Source organism: Humulus lupulus, chromosome 8 (genome assembly GCF_963169125.1).
Source record: "Humulus lupulus chromosome 8, drHumLupu1.1, whole genome shotgun sequence".
NCBI classification, from domain to species: Eukaryota; Viridiplantae; Streptophyta; class Magnoliopsida; order Rosales; family Cannabaceae; genus Humulus; species Humulus lupulus.
In genome coordinates, this window is record NC_084800.1 from 34825963 (window position 1) to 34845820 (window position 19858).

General features: G+C 38.2%; 4 protein-coding genes across 4 annotated transcripts; 2 read left to right on the forward strand and 2 right to left on the reverse strand.

The window, feature by feature from the left end:
• The first annotated feature begins 6525 nt into the window (after nt 1–6525).
• On the forward strand, nt 6526–8949 carry LOC133796750 (uncharacterized). Its single transcript, XM_062234397.1, has 3 exons — nt 6526–6685; nt 7393–8289; nt 8384–8949. The coding sequence occupies exons 2-3, from the start codon at nt 7393–7395 to the stop codon at nt 8747–8749; spliced, it is 1263 nt and encodes a 420-aa protein (XP_062090381.1). The 5' UTR covers nt 6526–6685; the 3' UTR covers nt 8750–8949.
• Nucleotides 8950–9376: 427 nt separating this feature from the next.
• On the forward strand, nt 9377–10091 carry LOC133796751 (uncharacterized). The gene is made up of 2 exons (XM_062234398.1): nt 9377–9807; nt 9889–10091. Exons 1-2 carry the CDS (start codon nt 9545–9547, stop codon nt 10028–10030), a joined length of 405 nt encoding a protein of 134 aa, XP_062090382.1. The 5' UTR covers nt 9377–9544; the 3' UTR covers nt 10031–10091.
• A 13-nt stretch (nt 10092–10104) lies between these two features.
• On the reverse strand, nt 10105–13795 carry LOC133795257 (uncharacterized). Its single transcript, XM_062232712.1, has 3 exons — nt 13757–13795; nt 11011–12865; nt 10105–10928 (listed from the first exon to the last, which is right to left on the reverse strand). The coding sequence occupies exons 1-3, from the start codon at nt 13758–13760 to the stop codon at nt 10613–10615; spliced, it is 2175 nt and encodes a 724-aa protein (XP_062088696.1). The 5' UTR covers nt 13761–13795; the 3' UTR covers nt 10105–10612.
• A 494-nt stretch (nt 13796–14289) lies between these two features.
• On the reverse strand, nt 14290–18458 carry LOC133796752 (uncharacterized). The gene is made up of 3 exons (XM_062234399.1): nt 17427–18458; nt 14889–15431; nt 14290–14811 (listed from the first exon to the last, which is right to left on the reverse strand). The coding sequence occupies exons 1-3, from the start codon at nt 18255–18257 to the stop codon at nt 14707–14709; spliced, it is 1479 nt and encodes a 492-aa protein (XP_062090383.1). The 5' UTR covers nt 18258–18458; the 3' UTR covers nt 14290–14706.
• Nucleotides 18459–19858: the final 1400 nt, after the last annotated feature.

A 19858-nucleotide genomic window follows, 5' to 3' on the forward strand; every position in this document is an offset into this window, starting at 1 on the left:
TTGGATGGCGGTGGATGCTGTCCCATAAAGGACTTCGATAGATAATACCGCAAGAGATTGCCACCATTTTCCCTTCATATCCAACCGCGGTAGCTCGGTTAGCTTCTCTCATGAACCTTTGAATGTAGTTCTTGAGAGACTCATCTTTAGTCTGCCTAATATCCACCAAGTGGTTGGCATAAACAGGAGGGGTTCGGGCAGTACTAAACTGCCTGCAAAACTCCTTCCGAAAACTCTCCCAAGAGGTGATAGAGTTTGGTTTGAACTTCCAATACCACTCCTGGGCGGTGTCTGACAATGTGGTGGGGAAGACTCTGCAGCGGTAGTCATCACTCACCCCGAGCAGCTCCATCTGATCTTCAAACTTCCCAACGTGCCTTACCGGGTCTGCCTTTTCTGTATAAACTGGCAGTACCGGTGCTTTGTACTTCTTTGGTGGTTGAGCTGCTCTAATTCTAGCACAAAAAGGGCTACCACATCTGTGGTCTACCGGATCAATAACTGGTTGTTTTGACAAACTCTGGACTGCCGCTGTCAAAGCATCAAACTGGGCTTGGATGCCTGGGGCCACAGCTGGGGTCTCAATCTCGGGACCGCCTGGTCGGGCACTCCTATTCGGCACCTCACCATCGAGTATTTCTACTCGACTGGTAGGACGGATTGGCTCCTGCCCTTCGACCGGGACGATCTTCCTTCTATCATCAATGACGTCCCTCAGGTCCTTCTGAGCAGTGCTCTTTCCCAACCGGTCGAACACCGTACTCCGAGTCTTCTCGGAAGGTCTGCTAGGTGGAGCGTGCTCCTTGCCATTACGCTGGTTGGGGTGCCGTGGTGGCTTTCCCATTTTAGCTGGTTGATCTTCTCTTCCTCGTCGGTTATTATTCTTCTCCTTCGGCTGGTTGGTGTGGTGACTGTCAGCTTCATCACGCCCATGTCCATCTTTGAAGTGGGAAGTCTCTTTGCCACGAGGAGCTCTATTGTGCTCCTGCTCAGAAGGTGTTTTCTTACTGTCTGACCTATGACTCCCTGACCTGGAAGTCTCTGATCGGTGGCTCCTTGAGGGGGTCTTAGAGTTCCCCCTTTGGGTTGAGGCAGTGCGCGATCGGACTCCCTCCTCTTCATGACCAGGTGAGTTATCACCACCCCTGCTTGGTCTATCAATTTTCTTACGACCAGCTTCTGTGGTCCTTACCTCTGGGGTGGGTGTCACCCCAGGCGCAGCCTGAGCATTGGCTCTGGTCAGTTGCGTAGCTGCCTCCAGAGCAAGTGCAGCTTCGCAATGTCGCCTGTCGACCTCCCCCTGCTGTCGACGGATCTCCTCGCTCCTAACGTCCATCTCCCGTTTCTGCCTGGCCATTTCCTCAGCAAAAGCCTCCTTCCTAGCAATGAACTGAGCCAGCTCCTCCAGGAATGCGCTCATGGTCTCCTGGAGCTCTTCAACTTCTGAAGCTACATCCTCGAGCACAACTCTAGGCTCAGTCTCACGATCTTGAATGCTGGGACCCTCTGATCTAGCATGCTCCTTAGAGGTGCTTGCCCTCTTGGAGGTCGCATTAGTGTTCTTAGGCGCCATATAGCTTCAGGGACTGTCTGTCCTTCTCTTCAGGCTCTCAATGAAAGCACCAAAATGTTGACTGTGTTTTTAGCCAACGACGTGAGAACGTCAATAACGACAAGCCTTCAAGAGAATGTAAACGACAACAGACAGTTTTATCAATGAAAGTAAATAACACAATAGATTTTATAGTGGTTCAGCCCCGATCAGTCGGTAATAGCCTAATCCACTTAGAGATTTTATTACTCTATTCACACTCAAGATCAGATAAACCAGTGTCAACTGAGTTTCTTAAGTGTAAATATTCCAGAATACAAAAAAGGGTTCTCTCAAGAAAAACACACTTTCTCTCTCTAGAACTCGGACCAACTCTCAATTTGCCAAAAGTCCTTTTACGATCCCATCAACCCTCTATTTATAGGCTTGGGATCCTCAACTGATATCCCCTTCAGATAGGGATATTTTATTATTCATCTTATATTTAAATTATAAGAAATATTTAAAATACAACAGATTCCTCAATTTGAGTGAGGAATGAGAGATTCCCGCGGTGCCCAGACCGATTCTTACTGAAGTAGTTTCCGGGAATTTGACGTAGTCTAGTTTGTTTGTTGATGATTATCGTCTTCTGACCAAGGTCCGAGCCACATGCATTGGCTCTCCTCGGACATGGTCCGAGCCAACCTCTTTGAGCATACCTCGGACTACGGTCCGAGCCAAGTAATTTGGCTCCTTGGACTAGGGTCCGATCGGACCTATTTTTGCCTTCTCCTCGGACTAGGGTCCGAGGCAATCATCCTTGCCTCTCCTCGGACTTGGTCCGAGCCAACCATCTTGGAAGCTCACCTCAGACATGTCCGAGTCAAACATCTTGGAAGCTCACCTCGGATAGGTCCGAGCCAAGCACTTGGTTCCTCCGACTAAGGTCCGATCGGACCTTTTATGGCCTCTCCTTGGCCAAAATCTAAGTCCATCCCTTGGCATGCATGGGACCTCTCCTCGGACTTGGTCCGAGCCAATCACCCAAGAGGTTCTCCTCGGACATGGTCCGAGCCAAACATCTAGGGGCTCCTCAAGCTAAGGCCCGATTGGACCTGCTGCTTCTGTCCCTCGGGCCAAAGTCCAAACCCATCCTTTAAGCTCCTAGACTTGGGTTTGAACCAAACACTTGGGCTTCTCGGACAAGGGTCCGAGCCAAGCACAACTTAGCCCAAGTATTCTCCTCGGGTGTATTTGACTTGATTATGGCATCTCTCAAGCAGTCCAAATTTTTTACTGATGTATTGGGCTACTGCTAAGCCAGATCACCCAACTAATCCATGCCACGTGTCAATTTTACTGCCACATCATCCTTTTCAAATTTTGGGATAACAATAGGCACTAGGGTCATCACGTGAATCAAATCCCTAGTGTGACCTGTCTCACACTAATTATAATTATTATAATTTATCCTAAGGTATGGTCTAATCATTGGATGAAACTGATCATGGGTCCTCAGGGATAATTCGGACATGCGATGTCTGACCATGCACGATTATATTACGTGTCCGGGATTTCAGGGATTGGCGGACATGTTATGTCTGACCATGCACGTCTATATAACGTATCCAGGTTTATAAGGATCCAAGGATGCGACAGATCTCTAGCATACCCCGAGCTGAGTGCAGTGTCAGCTTGTGTCTTCGGATGCTATGCTTTATAAATTTTTTCAGTTCGTGCCTATTGCTTTGTATTCACCAACTCATGCGATAGACCTGGGGAGTCGTGCTGCCTTCATAGAGGAAATATGGACTTATGGATCATCTATTACAGCTCTTGGCTAGCCAGCTGTATCTGGGCTAGCTAAAAGACTCGTGCTGAATTTTAGGACGTACAAATATATTTGACTTTTCTTCTTCTTCTTCTTCTTCCACGGGAAAGAGCAAGTTTTATTGTACGGAGCTACACACCGGTGAATTAACCCATATTTTTTGTAATATTTTGAAGAACTATAGAATTAATAACATTGCAAGCAAATTAATAGTGGTAAAAGTGTATTTTATCAAATAAAAAATTTGCATTTTTTTCTTTTACTTTCTCCTTCATTCAACACATCTTTATTGTTAGAAAATTCTATAATGGAGTAAGTAGTTTTTTTTGTTGGCTAAATGTTCATTTGGTATCCTGTATTTGATCGAAATACAAACTTGGTACCATCTTTTTTTGATAATTATCAATCGATATCCTTTATTTGCAAAAACGGCATAATTTTGCACCCTCCGTGTATTTATATTTTTAATATTCCAAGATTATACCTCATTTTAGTGATTTATTTGATTTTAATTTGTTTTATTATTTTTAAATACTTTTAATATATTTTCAGAATTCATAAAATAAAATAAATGTTTAATTAAAATTTTAAAATAATTTTAATTAAAGAAAATCTTATTAATTAACTTTAAATAAACTTAAATTTAATTTAATTAATGAAAAAAATCTTTATTTCACCCAATCTCCCCCTCACCATCTCAGTTCCCCACCCTCCCAATCTCACTCTAATTTTAATGATTTATTTGATTTTCATTTGTTTTATTATTTTTAAATTATTTAAATATATTTTCAAAGTTTATAAAATAAAATAAATATTTAATTAAAAATTTAAAATAATTTTAATAGACAAAATTATTTTAAAAATAAATTTGATTAATTAAAAAATTGGAAATAAAAAACTAATTAAAATCTTATTAATTAACTTTAAATAAACATATATTTCACCCAATTTCACCCTCCCCATCTTAGTTCCTCACCCTCCCAATCTCACTCATATTTTTTTGTTTCAAAGTTAGATTGATTTGTTAATTAAATTAAAATTTAAGTTTATTTAACGTTAATTAATAAGATTTTAGTTAGTTTTTAATTTTTTAATTAATTAAAATTATTTTAAAAATAATTTTGTTTATTAAAATTATTTTAATGTTGTAATTAAATATGTTGACCGCGTTTTTGGCCAACGACGTGAGAACGTCAAAAACGATAAAACCTTCAAGAGAAAATAAATGACACAGACGATTTTATAGTGGTTCAGCCACAATGTGATGGTAATAGCCTAATCCACTTAGAGTTATGATTATATATCTACACTCAAGATTAGATGAACCTGAGTCAACTGAGTTTCTTCAGTGTAGATTACCAGAATACAAGAATTCTCTCAAATACAAGTACTCTCTCTCTTTAGAAAATTCAGATCAAAAGTTCAAAATTCCAAAAGTCTCATTTATGATGCCATAAGCCTTGTATTTATAGGCTTAGGATCGTACAGGTGATATCCCCCATAATCGGGATATTTTATTATTCTCATTATATTTAAATTACAACAATATTCAAAATGTAACAGTACACCAAATTTGTGGGATAAATGAGAGATTCCCGCGTATGCCAAGACCGATTCTTGTTGAAGCCGTTTCTGGGAATCTTGACGTAATCTTGCTCTATCTAGTTGATCCATATCACCTTTAGTCTGGTCGACCACACCTTTACTGGGCAGTCATGCACTTAGCTGGGCAGACATGCACTTTACTGGTCGGACATGGTCATGACCGATCGGCCAAGTCCATGCCTAGTCGGACAAAGTCATGCCTGGTCAGGCAAGGTCATTCCTGGGCAGGCAAGGTCATTCCTGGGCAGACAAGGCCATGCCTGGGCAGACAAACACGTGACTGGTCGGACAAGATCATGCCTGGTCGGTCATGACACTTCTCAAGCCAGTCAAAATTCTTCATCGGTCTAGTGGGTTACTCCTAAGCCAGGTCACCCAACCATTCCTTGCCACTTGTCATTTTTATTGCCACATCATTATTTTCAAATTTTGGGGATAACAAAATATTTATTTTATTTTATGAATTATGAAAAATATATTTAAATCATTTAAAAATAATAAAACAATTGAAATCAAATAAATCATTAAAATAAGGGGTAATATGAGAATATCAAAAAATTAAACGCACGGAGGGTACCAAATTATGTAATTTTTGCAAACAGAAGGTATCAATTGATAATTATCATAAATAGAAAGTACCAAATTTGTATTTCGATGAAACACAAGGTACTAAATAAGCATTTATTAAATCAGCATGTACCAAATATATTACATATGTCTTTTACTAATGAAAATATGGAAGCTTTTTGCTAAAGTTACTCCAATTTGATTGAGTGCATTTTTCATTGAAAAAAATTCTAAATCTTTTTTTGAGACCTCTCAACAAAAAGGCTTCGATATATATTAATAATAAAAGCTAACAGGAGCTTAGACCAAACAAATAGACAACCAAACGTAAACAAACGAAAACAAAACACTTGCTAGCAAGACTTAAAGAAGACCAAAGCCAAGAACACAATAAAAATCTTCAGAAAAATTACTTAACTCGAATAAACTAATCACAAAATTAAAAAAGAAGCCAAAAGAAAGCTAGTCTTCATGAAGGTTAACTTCATGAAAAATTTGCATTTTATTTTTCCTTTTACTTTCTTCTTCGTTACAATAAGATTATAAATTTTTGTATTATGTAGAAAAATCTGAGAAGGTATCATTTTGCTTTCTAAATAAAATAAATAAAGTGGTTAGCTTTCTAAAGTTTAGGTTTCTGATAAAAAAAAACTGTTTTGTGCATTTCGTATTTTTTAAAAATAAAAACTTAGGGAATTTGAGGGGTTGAAAACGATGGAGATAGTTAAAGTTGAAATTTGCAAGAGATTTATTTCTTTAATAAAACATTTTTAATTTAAAACTCCTACTAAGAGTGGGACCCATACACTAATGTTTTATTTTAAAAGGGAAATTTTAGACAGTATGTGTAATAACATACTTAATTTTTTTTAAATGCCACCATAACAAAATCTCTCATATATATGCCATTTTAAAATTTTGGACAAAAATACCCATATCAACCGAGACCTCTCACCTTCTCTCTTCCCAGCCAAACCAAACTCTTTCCTCTTCCCAGCCAAACCAAATTCTTCCCTCTTCCCAGCCAAACTCTCTCATTTCTATCTCATTATTTTCTCTCGGGTCACATTCTCACCATCTCAGGCGAAGCTCTCTCTCTCCCCACAGTCGCCGTTGCCACCGTCTTCTCCATCTCCGGCCACGGTAAGGTAAGACATTCGGATTTCATGTGTTTTTTAAAAAAAAAAATTGAATCGTAATGTATAAATCGATGAAATGGGTTTGATTGTTAATCTTTATTTTGCAAAAAATGTAGCTTAAAATAGGTTTGATTATATGTGCATTCTGCAAATTCTGCAAAAATTTTGTGGGTCGATGTTCTTTCGATTCCACATTGATGCTCCATCGATGCTCCATCGATGACATACAGTGAGTAATCGATGCTCCATCGATTCTCCATCGATGGTATATCGATGCCATGTCGATTCTTTCATAATCGATGGTTTATCGATACCACATCGATGCATAATCGATACTGAAGTATAATCGATGCCACATCGAGTCCATATCGATGCTGAACATATATGGCATCGATTCGACATCGATACAACATCGATACACCATCGAAAATAACATCTCAATTAGATGTTCGCATCAGCATCGACATGGCATCGATGGAGCATCGATGTGGACTCGAAAGGCCATCGATGCCATGTCGATACTGATGCATAATCGATGGCAAACGATGGTTTATCGATGCCACATCGATGCCATATTGATGCTGAACATATATGGCATCGATTCCATGCTCCATCGATGCTATTTCGATGGTACATCGATCCCATTTCGATGACAACAACAGATTGAGTATTTTTTATAAATTCAACTAATTCTTTTTTTTTTGGATATTTTGCAGATGCCACCCAAACGTATCCCACCACTTGAGATCCCTATGGAGGATCATTATGTCGGTCGTATGACCTATAGGGGTTCCGGGAGGTTAACAAAATTGAAGAAAAGATTTGAGGAGCATGGATTGTTGGGGAGGGTGAATGAGTCTGTTTTTGGACCATTCTTCACAGCCCCTCCCTTTTCGTTCTCTGGGGCATTGGTTCACACACTACTTTTGCGGAAGGTCAAGTCTCCGCGTGGCGATGAGGTGCACTTCTTGATGGGCCCAAACTTATGTAAGTTTGGGGTGCATGAGTTTGCCATTATCACCGGCCTGAGCTGCTCCTGTCCACCACTTGCCGTTGACATTGAACCTCACATTACTTCCTCCCGCCTAGTTGATACATATTTCAGTGTGGAACCCGAAAAAGACATTCGGTTCAGTATCTTGGAACGAGCTTTTAGTATGTGCGATGTACCTGATGATTTGTACAAGCTCGGTTTGGTTTACTTTGTGGAGGGGATACTATTGGGCGCTGAGAACGACAATGCTATTTGGCGAGATTCATTGTCGATGGTCGAGGATTTAGATTATTTTGAGAAGTATCCATGGGGATCCCTTTCATTCGATACAACTGTGAAACAATTCAATAGAGATATGAAAGCGATTGGTGGTACAATACCAGGTAAGAAGGCGAAGAAGATCACTGAGGTGGAGTCTTCTAAGGGTTTTAAGGTGGAGGCAAAGTACACTTGCAAGGGGTATCCACCAGCCTTGCAATATTGGGCGTACGAGACGATTCTTGATTTACAGAAGGAACACGCCAAGCCCTGTGGATTCAAGTTCCCTAGGATGCTACAGTGGGAGAGCATAGGCCAGCCGAAGCATTTGCATTTGAAGGATGTACTTGCGAGGAGACATGTAAGTTATAATACATTTAAATAATTCAAGAAATTTTGAATTATACTAATCAACTTATGTCATTTCTAATTTGATTGTTGTGTTTCCATTATAGTTGTCATGCATTTCTATCCTAAGGCCTCGACCAAATGAGCGAGACTTCTTTGATGCCGTATATCAGAGGACAGAGGGGGATGCTCCTAGGTATGCGATGCTGCAGAATATGATCCAGCCTGCACCAGAGGATGGAAGACCTTACGATCCTGAGGCAGAGGCTGTTGCGATGGCTGAGATAGCCGTTGAGGCTGGCATATTTGTGGAGGATGCCCCGACAGAGTCTGCTCCAGATACTAGTATAGAACCTACTTCTGCTCCTGCTCCTGCTCCTGGGGCTTATGAGGAGGTGTTGGGTGAGATAGCCAGACTATCAGGTGCAGTGGACGATGTTAAGGCCACTCTAGGTATCGTCCTTAAAAATTAAGAAGTCATATTAGAGAAGCTGGCAACACTAGGTGGTATACCTACTCCTGCACATACTCATGCACCCACTCCAACAGATGATGTAGAGTACGACATTCTCCCCTCATGTTACGAGCCTTCTGTTGGAGAAGCCACACCTTCTCAGCCAGTGCAGACGGTCTTAGGTACGACTAATCCATGAGTTTTTTTTTGTTTTAAAAAGATTAGATACTAATTGCTCCTTTACAGGTAAGCGTACTAGACAAAGACCAGTAAGGTACGAGGACTATACTCCAGCAGCCAAGAAACCAAAGTTCAAGGACCCAGTTACGATCCTTCCTTTAAAGGTGTTGGATCAAGATATGTTGATAACTTTTAACCGATGGGTACTCGGTGAGATTGATAACAGCAGACCGAGGAAGTTGGAATGTTGTGATGGGACCCCTGTTTGGTTCTTGAAGTTGAAGGTGGCAAAAGAATGGTTGGCAGAAACTGTAAGTCTCTTATGTTTGTTAGAACATTTATCTCATTTTAACAATCCACTCTTCCTTAACGTTACTCTATTTATTTGCAGCATCTCGACGCTGCGAATTATCTTATACGGAGACGTCTTTTTGAGTTGTCGAAGACGTACCCCGCGAAAGCCACCGTACTTGATTCATCATTTGCACAATATATTCCTGCCAGATACGAGGAATTCAAGAAAAATGGCAGGACTTACCAATGGGACTCGGACATTCTTGATTTCCTGAAAGGAGATGCCAAAAAGTACAAGAAGCCTTGGGGTGATTGCAACGAGGTCTACTTCCACTGGTGCATGGAAAATCGGCACTGGGTCCTTTGCGAAATAAATTTCGTTGATTGGATGATCACTGTATTTGACTCAGATCATTCTAACTTTAGCCATAATAAGTTGTCTGAGTTGATGGAGCCTTGGACTAGGATGCTTCCATCTTTACTCAACGCTTCTGGTATGTTTAAAGGACACCCCAAGTTGAAAATAGCTAGACCGAAGATCACCGTTCCAAACTTTGATTGGCGGCGCATGTCCACTGATATTGTCCCACAGTCTAGAACCAGGTAGACGTACTAAATTCAGATTTTCAATAATGTTCTCCTTTAATTTTCAATACACTCACAATAAAGATTTCTTGGTTTCAGCGGAGATTGCGGTGTATTCGCCATCAAACACTTGGAGTTCATTCTTGGAGACATTCCCTTATCATATGCCATCGAGGACAACATTCAGTACTTCAGGGATAAATTATGCATCGACATTTTTTATGAGAATGTGTACCCTTGATGTTAGAACATTTATTTTGATTTCGATGACACACAATAGTATATTTCTCCTTAGTATTGTATATAAAAAATGTTGTTTCGATTAACAAAGTCCATTAATACACAAATATAAAGAGTAACAAAGTCCATTAATACACAAATAAAAAGAGTAACAAAGTCCATCAATACACAAATAAAAAGAGTAACAAAAACCATTAGTACCCAAATAAAAAGTTTAACATTGATGCCATAAATTTCAAACACGAACTTTACAAGTTGCCCTATTATGGCCTAGACCTCCACAAGTGCTGCACTTGCGTGGAACAACCAATTTATCTCCATTGGAAGGATGGCGTTTCGTCTTAGGCCTACATTGTTTCTTCTTTGGACGACCAACCGGGTTTTTCTGCGCAGGTGTTCTCACTGTTATTGTCATAATGTCATGTGGAACAATCCACTCTTCCTCGTTACCAGTAGGATATATAGATTCTGTGTAAGAGGACCTCCATGTCTCAATTTTATAGTAATCTGAACACAACGAATAAAAGTTCACCCCTCGCTTAAGGGATCCAGATAGTGCATGAGCACATGGGATACCAATAATCTAAAACACGCCGCATGTGCATGTCTTATTCAGGAGGTCAACTTCACCATTCAGCTCACCATCTAACACATGGAACTCATGCCTCCCTATTGCATAAGGAATCAAGAATCGAGCTTTCTCAGCCATATCCACCAAAATTTTCTCATAGGTCGGTGCAAGAGTGGTAGTTGTCTTCTCGCTAGTTTCTCTCCTATTACAGAACCAGGACTGTAGTGTGAAGCGAATAAATTCGACGAATGTAGTTATCGGAAAGCTCCTAGCGTCCCGGGTCTTATTGTTGAAACTTTCAGCGTAATTGCTTGTCATTATATTATACCTAGTATCCAGGAAAACTAAAATTTAATAGTAACATACATTTAGAAGATTTCATAAATTAAATACAATTGACAATGACATACCTATTTCCAGGAAAGTAAGCACGGGACCACTTATCAAAACCCATTCCTTCTAGGTATTGAGCAATGGCTGGGTCTTTTGATTTGATTTTTTCGAAGTTAGCGTGGAACTCGAATTTCCTAAAAGCATATGCCGCATTATACATCAACACATGACAATGATCAGTCTTGAATTTAGCAACCACATTCATACTAATGTGGTGGTAGCAAGCACCGTGATAGGCATCGGGGAAAATAGTTTCCAAGGCATATGTAATACTTGCATGCCTGTCAGATACAAACGCCAGGTCCTCGACTTCCCCAATCGCTTCTTTTAGCTTTGACATGAAATACTTCCAAGAATCATGATTCTCACTATCCACAATACCAAATGCAACTGGATATAGATGGTTATTTGCATCCAGCGCGACTGCACATAACATCTGCCCACCGTATTTTGTCTTTAAAAAGGTACCGTCCACACATAACACAGGAAGACATGTACGAAACCCTCTTCTACTAACTCCGAGTGAGAAAAAGCAATATTTGAATCGATCTTCCTCAGTGACAAAATCTGTCAACGTCCCGGGATTTTTCTGTTGAAGCATGAACAGGTACGATGGTAACTTCTGGTAGGATGCTTCCAGTGTCCCTCTGACATAAGAAAGAGCCTTCTCTCGGCATCTCCAAGCTTTTCCATATGACAACTCAATGCCATAATCATTCTTAATGTCCTCTCTTATGTTGTTTGCCATGTACGCATTCGATCCAGTCTGATATTTTTTCTTTATGCAATGACCAATAACCCAAGGTGCAGCTTGGCGATGGCCTTTATGTCGGAGGTCAAGTGAGCAAGTGTGTTTGTTGGTGAAACGAGTTATCTCGAACATATCAGATTTAGGAATTCTCTTCCCCCTCAATCTCCACCCACAATCAGGATCCTTGCAAGTGATATACCAAACTTCAGTACCTGACTTCTTCACCACAAACTCGAAGTTCTGCTTCATTACATACAAGTGTGCCTTCGTCTTCAACTCTAACTTGTTCTCAAAAACTTTCCCAACTTCTATTAATCCACAACTCACCCCAGATAACGTGGGGATAACATAAGAGGGGCATGGGATATCTTCAGCAGTATACGCTGGAGAACTCCATCTATTTCCATCATCTTGTGTAGTTGGACGACTGCTCTCTGATCCAGCAGTCCTCCGTCCTTGGCTTTCTTGACGACTTGGCAATGGTCGTACATTTAAATTATCTACTTGAACCACATGTAGCATCGACAACTGATCCTCTGAGTTATCATCAGAACTACTGCACCCCTCAACTCTTTCATCATCATCACCAAAAAGGGCAACTGGATCGTCATTGACATAAGGCTCATACTCATACCCATCATCATGCGGGAGATTTGTTGGGGGAAAAAAAGTTTCATTATGACTAGGACCTCCCATGCATACACTTGGTCCAGTAGCTGTTTGTGGAATAGCCGTGCATGATTGATTATGATTTTCCATATTAACACTCGCTCTAGGAGATGGATCAATAAGAGCAATGTTCTTTGCAATCGAACTAACGCATAAAGGAACCCGATGTTTTAAGGACTTTGAATTTTCAAGAATAAGAGCACTAACTCCTTCATCATCTGTGATTTCAATGGGATCTACACTAAAATCATTGCATGTAAACGGCACTTCCAACTTTAAGTCAAACAATGACCTATCCACTTTCAACTTTGAATACAACTTCTCCAATAATTCTATGTAACCAACATCAATTGGTACATGTATTATAGTGTTCGAACCAGCTTTGAAATTCCATTTTTCTCCTTTCTGTTCCCAAACACCGTTGTAAGAAACAATTATATTAACTCTGGAACCTACAAATTTACACAAAAAAAAACATAAAAAAATTATAAAAATAAAGTGTAATCTATGAAGAATCGATGGTAAATCGATGCCTATGAAAATCTGTATTGTAGTTCAAAATCGATGCCACATCGATGACATTTCGATGCATCATCGATGCTGATGGTTGCCATTTCGATGCGATACCATTTCGATGCCACATCGATGCCTTACCGACGCTGAACCAAATAAACATATATGGCATCGATTCAACATCGATACATCATCGATACATCATCGATACCAACATCGAAATTATATATTTGCCTCAGTATCGAAATGGCATCGATGTACCATCGAAATGTCATCGATGTCATATATGTTTATTTGGTTCAGCGTCGATGTTACATCGATGCCACATCGATGCTACATCGACGCTGAACCAAATAAACATATATGGCATCGATGGCATTTCGATACACCATCGATATTACATCGGTACTAACGTCGAAATTCGCCTCAGTATCGATATGGCATCGATGTAGAATCGATGTGGCATCGATGCTGATGGTTGCCCTATGTATGCGATTCAATTTCGATGTAATATCGATGCCACATTGATGCCATATCGATGCCATATCGACGCTGAACCAAATCAACATATATGACATCGATTCAACATCGATACACCATCGATATTACATCGAAAATATCATCTAATTTAGATGTTCGCATTAGCATCGACATGGAATCGATGGGGAATCGATGGAGCATCGATGTACTATCGATTTTGGAAATCTCAGATCCGAAGAACAGTTCAAAAGTTGCAGAAAAAAATACAAACTCAACTGCAGAACAGTTCGAATCTAATATCTAACTATGGCATTTCATATTCATAAGTAAATTAATGAAATGATACTTACCCATGATTTTTTCTCTTAAAAACGCCAAAAAACTTCCAATCTGTTCCACCTCCGAGCTGTGAAAAAATGGCTGTAAATGAGGGATGAGAGAAAGAGATAGAGAGAGTGAAGTGTTAAATTTGAGTGAGGAGGGGAGGAGGGTATTTGTATCCAAAATATAAGAGGGGGCATAATATGGGGAGAATTTTTATGTTGTCATTTAAAAAAAATTAAATATATTATGATGCATAAAGGTAAAATTTCTCTTTTAAAATAAAGTGCTCCACGGTCCAACTGCCCGGGATAAAATTCAATCCACCTGGGTAGTGATGTTTAGCATTTTTCTTAATGTTATATAGATTTTTCAAATGTGCTGACATGTTACTTTTTGATTAAAAATAATGGTGCTCATACCTGTCAATGCTCAATCTTTAAGCCTCATTCTTTAGTGGCTTTGGTCACATTGAGTTCCACTAGATATAGGGACGGAGACACCTCTTATAGAGAGGGGCTGAACCCAAAAGTGGCACACGACATGAGGTTTTTTTTTAAAAAAATATTAAGGATAATTGAGCACCCACATGTAATGTATACCGTCAATTGATCACAATGATGGTTCTAGCGATTGGATTTGATAATCTTATGTTAATACTCATTCTTAGGGTCATTTTAAAACTTAAACAAGTATGAATAGAATTGAAGGCGATGAACTCCATCTAATGGGTTACTGGATAATTGAACTCCTCCGCCCACTCGCGCTTCTCCAATAAACTTTGGACGTTCGCTTTCGTAAAAAGATTTTTTCGAATCTATGGTAGTTTAAGCAAATCTTTGGACGTGTGGTACTCTATAAATATTATAAATAAATATATAAAAAAAACAAAAAGTAAATCTCTGAAAAGAGTAAAGAAAAAAAATAATTAAAAAAAGAAAAATCGGAAGCTTGCACCACTTCCACATTTTAATCTCTTTCACCGTAACTCTACAACTTCATCTTCATTGCACACTCCAACATCAATTATCATAGTGCCTGTCTTCTTTGATGGCAATATTCTGCAACAATTCCTCCTTGGAGCCTAAATAAATTAACATATAGAGGTCAAAAAAAAAACTTACAAATGTTAAGATAGAATGCCTTCAAACCACCACTAACCTTAGTCCAAAGATTCGGGTCGGGTCTTTTGTGGACCTGGACAGTGTGGATCCGAGAAGGATCCGCCATTTTCCATGGGCAAGTCATGTTGGATGTCCGATTGAGAACATAGACGGTAGTGATCCGGTTCGACTCCGGGTCGTGAGTGGTGTTAGACAAGTAATAGGGAAAGGGTTTTTGACAAGTGTTCCTGCTGAAAGGGCGGGTGTTGAAGGCATAGCCCGTGTAGTCAGCTCTTTGGTACCAATTGAGGAACGTCCTAGCTGGCATCTCCATGTCACGCACCGAAAAAATCCCCCGAAATATTTGAACCGCGTAACCCCACGACACTGATATGGTCCAGCTCCGCCTCTTGTCGTAGCAAATAGACTGCTGCATCAGCCCAGCTGAGTCCAGCTCCATTGGGCCCTTCAGCCTTTCCAAGGCTTTTACCCGATTTGCGTTCGGAAATATGGGCTGGACTACGTCTAGGTGGTGTAGTGAGACTAGGGGAGCGATTGGATGGGCCGTCAGAAGCCCAAACAAGCTGCCGTAAACGTCAAACTGCATGCATGATACTAAATAATATCAGAGATGAGTGGAAATCTCCCATCAAGTTGGAGAGTGATGAAGTTCAAGTTAAAATAACCACGGATACTGTTGACACAAGTACTTTAAAGCTAGAAAAAGGCTTTATTTAAACCACGGCTAAGGGAGTAGCTCAACCCACTAGATAGATACTCAAAGTCAAATTGACTGCGACTGAATCAAAATTTAATAAATACACTAAAATCTTAGTCACGGATCCAATCAATGATAAATAAATAAAATCAAATATACACATTATTGATTTTAGACATACACCGGAGGAAAAAATATATATGCTCACCGCCATTGACTATTAAACTAATTCCCCAAACCTCTAAAGGTGATTTTCACCTCTTGCAACCACCCATATAGGCCATTAGCACATTGATATTCATAATAAAATGATGTGAGCATGAAGGGCTTGAGTCAAATACTAATAAAATACTGTCTACATTCCTACAAAACATGGCTAAATGCTTTACCTACAAGTACTACCGATTTTCCCCCTCAAAAAAAATAAAATAAAGAGTACTGCGGATTTCAAAGTAAATAAATAAGAGCTTTATTACACTTAAGATATTACCCACCCATATTACATATTGATTAATGTTGATTGGATTGACTAGTCTAAGGGGTGATACAAATTACAAAGTTGAAAAAGTAACGAAGAATAATAAAGTCATGGGTTGAATTGAAGTGAAATCTGAATTTAAGAGGTTCGGTAGATGAGTTTAAAAATTTATTAAGCCCTTCAAAAAATTTATTGAAAGCACCATTCAATGCGTTAAAAAGTGTCCCTTCATAATGATTTTTGTGCTCCGTGCCACGTGGTACTCAAAAGTACAAAAATAAAATTAAAAGGATTGAAATATATGGTACAAGACAAGTAGAACTTTTTTTTTTTTAAAAAAAAAATAGCCTATGCCCAATGGTATGCTTAAACGTAGCCTATATATAGGAAAACGAAGCACCCAACATTTGGTGCAAAAGAGGCAACAAAATATAGGGATCACGTGACACATGGGCATGATGCACGTGGGAGATAAGCGTGAGTAGCGGTATCAGAATAGAGCAAAACAAAATAAGGAATGGAAAATGGAGAAGGTAGATGTGGTTCGAACATATGTATCCACGTATATGGATTTGGTTGCGATATTATAAAGACATTTGGTGAATTGACTGATAGGTTTTGGTGATTTGGTCTCTCCACCGCCATGGACCTTGGTTTTTTTGGTTCTGTTTATTTAATTTCTCACTTCGTATCCATATTGAATAATATTGTACGGTCGTGCGTGTTAAACATTCTTTTTTTTTTTGTAGGTAACCAATAGCCCTAGTATTTTAATTACATAAATCCCAGCATATAATTACATCATATATTATTTACAACGGTCAATGATGCAATCATGTTAAACATTATGATTATAATGTTTTTTTTTACCTAATTTGTTTACTGCGAATTCTAAAATAATAATATTTTTAATTCTTTTTAAGATAACTTTTTTACTAATTTTATTTTTCTCAATTAATAAAAAAGACATTACTAAAGTATATCACATTTTAAACGTCTAACCAGAACCACCATTTGGCAAATAATATTCGAGTGGGCCTAAAACTCACCAATAAGTGAATCGTGATACACATAAATTGTAGTAAGCGAATAATAAACTACTCTACTAGCAGTGACTACTCCATTTTGTTTCATATAAACAATATTCTAAGAATCCCAACCCAAAATAAATAAATATAATCTTAATCACTGACATAATACTAGAGTGACTGTTTCCTTCAACTACATTTTATGTTCCCAATTTTTAATCATTACAGTAAATTCTATTTTATGAAGAGTTATATTTTTATTTTATTTTTAATTAATTTTATGTTCCCTGGTTTTTTCAGAAAACCAAACATGAAGCTTGAAACTTGAAATGGAAACCCATAAAAAATGAAATAAAATAACATAAATCTAACCTGGTGAAACCCCGGTTCCTTGGTGAGAGGGACGCCGAGTTCGGCCATACAAGCATGAATCCGATCATCGGAGCCGTACAAACCAGGGTACCTTTGAATACACCTGTCCTGCATTTTCTCGAGCTCCTTCGCTAATGGATAGCTGATGGCGAATCCACCACCGCCATAAGCCATATTATACGAGAAGTGAATATTCTGCAAATGGCTCTCCGATGAGCTCCCTATATAATAAAATTGCTCATGATCGTACTTCTGCAAAACCCTAACCAAATTATCAGCCACGAATACGGTGTCATCGTCCCCCATCACGAACCACCTCACCCCTTCCGTCCCCCCAAGCCGCAAGGTCTCGGAGATTATTCTCGAGATCCGAATCGCTGACCGGTGGCCTTTGGGGTTCTTATACTTGAACTTCGTGGTGTTGCTCGAGATCTTCAAAGGGGGTAAAATCGGTTCGTCTTCGGATCGTGTCTTGACAGCCTTGTCTAGCCAAACTACTCCCCGCATTCGATCTGGCTTCCACCACAGTTTGATGTAATTCTTTCTCTGGTTCCAGAGCTTGGCCGAAGCCGCAATGCCGAAAATGATATGCGAAATATTGGTTTTGGGGGACTCAAAGGGAGGTGGTGGTGGGTCCGAATTGAAAATGGCGATCGATTGCGGATGATGAGTGAAAATCAGAGTTTGCTTTTCCTTACAATTACTGGAATGTGACACGAATTTAATGGAGTAAGAGATGTAGGTGAGGAAGATTAAAAGGGAAAACACCATTAGCTTCGTCATCGCCCAGGTGGTGTGGAAGCTTTCTGGATTGTTCTGAGAGCTTTTCATGGCTTTGTAAATAAATATGTTGTGCTGAACAATATGGGTTTTTCTGCTTCTCTGTCTTTTCACCCGGTTGGGCTGTTTGTTTGGCAAGAAAGAAAGTTGAGTAGGAAAATAAAAACACCAAATGAATTAACTTTTAATTAAAAATAAAATTAGATACAGAAAGGGAATGAAGGCGCGTGTTTTGTGTGAACTGTGAAGAGTCTAATGTGTACAGTTTTTATATAAGGGAATTCCCGAGCCAAGCTACAAAGTTGGACTGCTTTTCCAATTAATCTAATCTAAATAAGTCTATATGTTTCATTAATTATAACCATATTAATTTATAATTATATAATTGTGTAAGAGAGGTTATTATTCCTAATTCATAACACAAATCACCTAACATTTTTCTAGCTTTTAATGTAGCCACCTAATAAATTAAACACTCTGTTTAATATTTTTTCGGCTATATAACACACTAATTTAATGTGGGACAACAAGAAAAAACATATTTATTACACTAGTGTTGCACTGTTGCTTAACATTTTCTTGTGTAGCTATCTAATTAATTTAGACACTAATAAAAGAATTTTGGCTTAAAATAAAAACAAATCCATTAATGTCGAAAAAAATAACACATTCATTTGCGATTATGAAAGGTTGAGTTTGTAAATATATGAAATAGAAATTGCATATATAGGTTCATATTTGAAAAAGATCAGTTTGTTTTCTGAAAAGAGGTTGAAATTGCTCACGGAAAAACTACAAGAGAATCAAATGATATTTCGAATTTCGATTAAACACATAATATATGATGGGTCAGACTATTTGTGTTTAGATGTTTTTTTTAACTAAAAAAAATCTTGAAGACAATTTAGTATATTCAAACATTGCAATAATTAATGGATTGAGCATGACATATAAAAACGTAGAAGTTGACGATGAATTTAATATTTCATTAAAATTGTTTAGTATAAGAAGAAGTAAATAATAATAATATTAAGAGGAGTGATTAATATTTTTGACGTAATTACTATATTACCCCTGCACACTATTTGACATAATCTATTTTATAATTAAATATATATAATATAAATTTATATAAGCCACCTAGATATACAGCATTGTATGGGCAGTAAGCATATAATATATTATTTTGTCAAAAAAAAAGTATATATATTATAGTATTAGTATACTATATATCATGACAAATTAGTTTTTCTTTCTTTTTCATTCTTGTTGCTTCTCAAATTCTTATATTTATGCTAAATCTAATAGTACTTTTAAAAAATACTCCAAAATTTTCAAGAATTCCTCTTTCTTTTCTCAGAAAATATGAACAAAAGACAAATTTTAACTAATAATAGTAAAAAGACAAAGTAGATTATTATTCACATTTTTACCAAACATGCTATATAATTTTATATTTTTAGAAATTCTAATATGCAGTTAAAAAAAAAAAATTCTTTTGTATTTTTTTTCCATTTTGAAAAAATGAATAGAGTAATTTTTTATTTCTTTAGGGCTTAAAAGTGCAAATAAAGGGTGAGTTTAGTATTTTTAATAAGAGTAATTCGCGGCATAAATATTAAATGTTATCAAAACAATTATTTTGTTACTAT